Here is a 6325-nt window from a genome sequence, read left to right as displayed (position 1 = left end):
AAATTAGATGTCTACCATGTTGCAATTGTATAATGATCATAAAACTTTATCAAAATATAGCCTTATGGATCTTATTTTGTTAAATGTATTTTTTTTAACAATATGCTTTAAACAGATAAAAATTCGAATCTGTAGTTCTAGAGATATTGCATTTTAACGATTTGAATCAACAAATAATCTCCGTAAGCATGCTCTGATGGGTGGGTTTGGATGTGTATATGACGTCAACATATTGGCTCTCTTGTTTTGTTAACTCATGAAAAACTCAACACGCGCGCGTGTGTATATATATATATATATATATATATATGTTTAAAGCCCACGCCACGATGCCCCCATCCATATCCTGCCCACGCCACGATTGCTTCGGCGGTCGACACAACAAGGCCCGAGACCGAGGAATTGGGCCAGAAAAGCAACCGCGGTGCAGCGCCTTTGCCTCTGGGCTACTTCGGCAAGATGACAGGGGTCTATTTAAAAAAATTGCAGAACTAGTTGTGTCCTCGGCGGTGAAGGACCTGACGGCGTCGACGCCGGGGTCCAGGTGCTGGGACCACCGGATGCGGCACGACTTGGCGTTGCGCCCGGCCAGCGCGGCGCTGATGCCCACTCAGTTCCGCGCGCCGTGCAGCCGCACCTGCTACCGCAGCACCGCGTCCTCGTGCTTGCTCCACGCGGACTTCTTCATCGCCGGCCGCTTGCCTACGGCGCCGGCCGCCTCCGCCGGACGCCTCGTCCTGCACTGCCATCCTCGCGTTTCTTGGCGTCTTGCGAGCAGCGGGCCTCGTCTCGAGTGCCGCAGCGGCATATTGCCTTATATAGGTGTCCGCGGACAGGTCGGCGCGGCCACCCAGTCGAATTCCGGAATTCGAGACGGGAAAGGGTTGCGACAAGGAAAGTCCCAAGCCCATCGATTCGCGATGCGCACGACTTGATTTCTTTCCTTTTTTTTTTTCCGAGTCCGACTTGCTTCGGCGCCGTGCGGCTGCGGCCGAGCAGTAATCGAACCACGATTAGCAGACAACACAATGTACGCTAAATTTTTATGAGATCAAATAAGTTGAACATCTGTTGCTGTAATTGCCAAGAAGCTTCCGAACATGCAACGTGGTCACTGCACAAATTTCGTTAGCAGCATATGGAATACAATTAACCTCTCATTTATTTGAACAGAAGAAATAAAATAGAAGTCGGACACGAGCATCAGTCTGCGCAAAATGGATTCTGTGTCCCTGAAGATACCGATGATTAAAAGACAAAAATCAGTAGTCATAGGACCAAGCGAAGAGGAATATCCAGCTCGAAACATCATTGTAGTGATGAAAATTACAGATGCAGATAGCATATACCGCCTCTTTTAAACTAGCACTGTGCACTCGACTCTTACTTCATTTGACCTGTTTCTAAAACTCCCCTATTTCTCTACCTGTTTAACTAACACTACAAAGAACACAGGAAAGACCTTACATTCACGCAAAACTCTCTGAATGCAAGAAAAAAAGAACATACAAAGGGCTTCCAGGTAAGAAATGGGCAATAAAAATGCTAGCCATTCGCATTTGAATTGCCTCTTTTTCCAGCTTGCTGGAGGTACACGACCGACTGTGCAGAACTACATGCATACTATGTTCGCCTTCTCAGGCTTGTACCCTTTAGGATATATAAAAACTGAATCAACGCACAAGCCACCTTTCGTATGGGTGCAATCTATCTGCATCATTGAGAACTTAAGTTTGATGAGCTCATCGGAGCTTAATATGACAAAATCACCAACATGGTAAAGCTTCCAGCCTCCTTGTTCATGTAGGAAATATTCTGATGTCGCCTGCTGCTCATCACAGGCTGAGAGCTGGAACCGTGTGGGTGTGACATCCCACCCATGCACGTGCTCGGTTCCACAAAGCCGACGACCCATGCGCCTATAGGGTCGGCCCATGTGAAGATGAAAATAAACGCTATAGGAGCCAGCAGGAAAGCAGAAGTCAAGTTCCCCATCCACCTCAAGCCACCAAATTTGCTGAAGATAGGCAACACTATGGAATCTGCATTGCCACAAAGAAGCAACTCATCAACCAACATTCACCACAAATCTGCAAGGGACAGGTAAAGTTTGTACTAAAAATGTTGGGAGAAGAAACATATACGTCGTGTACAAAGTGTATTTCATCTTTATAGATGTACTGAGAAGTGGCTAGGAAATGCAGCAACAATCACAACCAAGCACCTCATAGCAACTCAGGCAATACTTGTAATCAAGTGCTCCATATTATGAACCTCATATTGCTAAAGCGATGTGAATTTCCTACATGCAAGAAACAACAAAATATCTTCTAGTCGAATTCTTGATAGTCCTATACAACAACAGGCATGCTCGACAAAATATATAATTAGTGGGCAGGTCAGGTGGAAAATTTTAATGGAAATAAGAGTTGCAAGACTTTAGACAAAATGAAAGAGCAGACACCTTTTTATGGCACTGAAATTATTTGCTCTGGCCACATACTGAAATGAAGGATCATAAATCATAATGAATAGTTTCAATATTTTATCTCAAATGACCTAAAGCATACATTGGTGAGTTCATTTCCTCCATGCTCTACCAAATGGAAATTGCACAAATCCAAAACTATGTTTACAAATGGACTGGTGCGAACCAACAACTCCTCGTTCAGCAAAGACTCTTAACTTTTTCGTTTTGATGGAGCATAGAAGAATGGGATGACAACACAATACCCTCAAATGATCAACTTAAAGATCCACTTGCCTACATTTAGAGAAGCCTAATATTTGTTAGAATTTATGTCAAAGAAAACTGTTTTCATTTTCTATACCTGTAGGCAAGTGCACTGGACAATTAGTGCAATCAATTAGCTTACAAAATACATTCATAATATTTCACTTTGACATACAATAAATTTTGTTCAAAACAACCCAAGTGCACTGTACAATTAGTGCAATCAATTAGCTTACAAAATTTGGAACATTTGGTAAGCATAAGGTTACTCTACACTTTCTCATGGTTAACCTGATGAACATGTAGGCGGGGAAAAAATGCACCAACAAATTGGGAAGAAAAAATGCACCAACAAATTGGGAAGAACGGTCTTCCTTGTCAGCCAAGTATACCAGAAACTTAATATCTTAATCAACAAGGAATTATATTTTACCATCATACAAAGAGTAAAGAACAATCATGTCATTTGTTAGTTTTAAATATAATGTATGTGACCATGAACAATTGTATGGTTAATTTCACAATCTGTGCACAGCGGGACACAAAAAAAAAAAAAATCAATGGAATAAGAAGAGTACGGAAGATTTTTAATTTGATTTTTTTTAGGGGCTAAGTCGCTAAGAAAGAAGCCTGCCATACCATAACTCTAACAATAATGCTGTAAACTCGAAACTAGAAGTGAGATGCTGAAATGGTTTCAACAATGACAATTATAATGAGATTCATGTCAAAGAGAGAATCTATACAAAACAAATGTCTCAAAAAGAGAAGTACCTTGATTCCTCTGTGACAAGGTGGCTCCAGTACCTCCGATCATCTATACCTGTGATAGTCATTGCCTTTGATGATATACACATGCAAAGACTTCCCTTGTTCTTCTGAATCCAAAATTCCTACAATCGACAACATGAATACCTTTTAAACAGAACAAACAATTTCAAGCAAACAGAAGGCCAATAACAGAACCGCATCCAGCCCACCAAACATAAACATAAAGTAGTTGTAATATGAATTATTTCCCTACTTCCCAAGATTGACCTCCACATTGGAAAATTAGCTATCAAATTCATATGTATTATGACATAATAGCAGATCAGCTCTAACAAACAAGCATAATACGAACGAGTAAAGAGATCAAATGAGCTACCTTTCTGCCCGCATCAAAGAGGGTGGGTCGGCACAGGCGCGCGTAAATCTCCTTGGTAGCCGCAAGGGAGAAGCGCTTGCCATTGGCATCTCCATCGCCAGGGCCCTCGTCATCGGCGGCCGCGGCGAGGGCCGCGAGATAGCGGTAGTTGGCGGGGAGCTTGCCTGCCCAAACGCAGTCTGCGGAGGCGGCGCCGCGGAAGGCGCGATTGAGGCGGGCCACCTGGCAGATCTCCGGCGGGTCGAGGTAGAGCAGCACCGCCGCCACGCAGCTCTCCGGCATATCGCCGAGGGACGTCTCCCCCCACTCCCCGTCCGCAGCCAGGATGCTCGATCCCGCCCCCATCTATGGATGTGAAGGCCGAGCTCTTCAGGCAATAGGGTCGGCTCTTCTGCGGCAAAGATCGAAGCTTTCAGGACTCCACACCAGTTCAGCGCCGGGCCGTCACCAATCCCAATCCGTGCGAGGGAGCCTTCTCGCGCGGATAATTGCAGCCTTCATTGCGAACGTGGCTGCCCACACCTTACCGATTCGAGAAGAAACCTCAGATTTGCACCGCCCTTCAAGATAAGAACCGAATAATTGGAGCCAGAAACCACCAATTGGCCTTCTATGCAGGCGAGCAATCCCGCACACGGCGAGAAGCTCTCGTGTGCAGGGAGCTGAATGATTCTCGAATTGAACCCAAAGCACCACCGATTCGATCAAGAGCTCGCAATTTTTGCCCCGCTATCGGCCTCAAAGCGAGCAAAATAAAACGAGCTCCAAATTTTCCCACCAGCTTGGTCTCAAGTCGAGGTAAAAACCGAAACTTTGCTGAGAACAGAACTCAAAATGATTAAAAAAAACTCGACCTCAAATGGAGAGGCGTATTGCATCCTGCGACGATCTTTTCCTTGGAATGGAACGGCGACGCGCTGGGAGGAGACGGGGAGATTTTTCAGAGGGCCTTTTAAAGGAGAAGACGACTCCTCCCCGCGCCTGCTGGTGCCTGGTGTAGACACAGGCCATACGGTCGGTCGCGGACCTACTGACAGTATAAAATACTAGTACTCCGCTCCGGGTTTAATCGTCCCCTAAAGAAACAGTAGCACTGGATAATGTTGGATAATTGTGCGTTCATGTGCCAGAGGATTACTCCTGTTTGGTGATCTGGCTGGGTCAAATCTGGATAATCCCGACACATTTTTGTGGACAAAATTCAGTAGTGCAAGTAGATAGTAGCAAGGGAGTGCACATTAGGATTGAACCTAGCCTGTCTGCAAACAAGTAAGATAAATACTCCAATGCACACCAAGGATAGCTAAAACGCTCCTATCAGGATGGTAGCTTACATTACTAATCCCACAAGCCCACATAGATGGATGGCGATTTGGTTCCTGATCTCTCGATGAGCTTAAGTTATCTGGCCTTCGGCAAAATGGAAACATTTGTGTTCCTTGAAAAAAGAATACTCAGCATGTACCTCAGAGACAGTAACGGTTTGCTCTGGACTTTGATGCTGACCTAACACAAGCTTACCGGGCCTTGAGGGACATGGTGACATATACTGCACAGAAAGTAACCACTCAACGATATAAAAAACGAAGAATTAAGAATGACAGTTTGGTAAGGAAAACGTTGGGACTGGTCGAAATAAACTAAGCCGTCGGAGCTGGACGAAGCAACCAATCGTTTGGTCGGAACGTGTTTGCTGCCGCCACTTACGGCTAAGCTTACTCTGAGAGGTCGCTTCGTCGACCCGTTTTCCGGGGACGCATGTTTCAGTATGCTGATCTCGTGATGCGCGTTCACGACTGCACAAAAGCAACGGATTTGTCTGGTACTGCAAGCTTTCAACGTGGAAGGTAGTAGCATGGGTCGAGCAGTCGGGCAGGAACACAGGAACTGAAAGCGAATTCCTCAGAGTGCCAGGCAAGTGTATAGATAGATTGTTTTAGAGATAAATGAACGGCGCTAGTTTCTTTCGCTTGTCAGACTCGTAATACAACACTGTAGCTTGTAGTCACATCGAACGACAAGCAATTTCCTGGGCAAAATGCTGGCCACACCCGGCCTTAATCATGAAAGTCCGGGTGTTCTAAACCTCAGAACAAAGAAATTTTTCTGTTACGCCAGTACTGATGATTTCACCAAAATGAAAATCGTCCAGATATCAGAAAAATCTTATTGCTCTTCGCAAAACAAAAAAGAAAGAAAATCTGATGGCAAAACCACGAAAGGAACTTCTTGTCTAAGTACAGTACCACATTACTATATTATTGCTAGTTAACTATTTTGAGTTATATCGGGGAGGAGGCGGATTACTCTGGGAACTTTTGAGTTTAGTTTAATCGAACCAAATTGTACGGACACCAAAAAATACTCTCTCTATGTAGCCAACGGCTTATAGACTTTCTTATTCCTCCATTTCCGCATGACTATAGCGTCATTCTTCTTCTTTA

At 44.6% G+C, this 6325-nt stretch overlaps 1 protein-coding gene across 2 annotated transcripts; it reads right to left on the bottom strand.

The window, feature by feature from the left end:
- Positions 1 to 1292: 1292 nt before the first annotated feature.
- On the bottom strand, positions 1293 to 4888 carry LOC133919502 (F-box protein PP2-A13-like). 2 transcript variants are annotated; one of them, XM_062363915.1, is made up of 4 exons: positions 4736 to 4884; positions 3882 to 4441; positions 3509 to 3627; positions 1293 to 2042 (listed from the first exon to the last, which is right to left on the bottom strand). In XM_062363915.1, the coding sequence occupies exons 2-4, from the start codon at positions 4224 to 4226 to the stop codon at positions 1613 to 1615; spliced, it is 894 nt and encodes a 297-aa protein (XP_062219899.1). In that variant the 5' UTR covers positions 4227 to 4441; positions 4736 to 4884; the 3' UTR covers positions 1293 to 1612. The 2 variants fall into 2 exon arrangements, with proteins under 2 accessions (XP_062219899.1, XP_062219898.1); XM_062363914.1 differs by having other exon boundaries at positions 3882 to 4888.
- Between the last annotated feature and the right edge of the window lie 1437 nt (positions 4889 to 6325).

Source organism: Phragmites australis, chromosome 5, assembly GCF_958298935.1.
Source record: "Phragmites australis chromosome 5, lpPhrAust1.1, whole genome shotgun sequence".
NCBI lineage: Eukaryota > Viridiplantae > Streptophyta > Magnoliopsida > Poales > Poaceae > Phragmites > Phragmites australis.
This window is presented reverse-complemented; position numbering and strand designations above follow the sequence as displayed.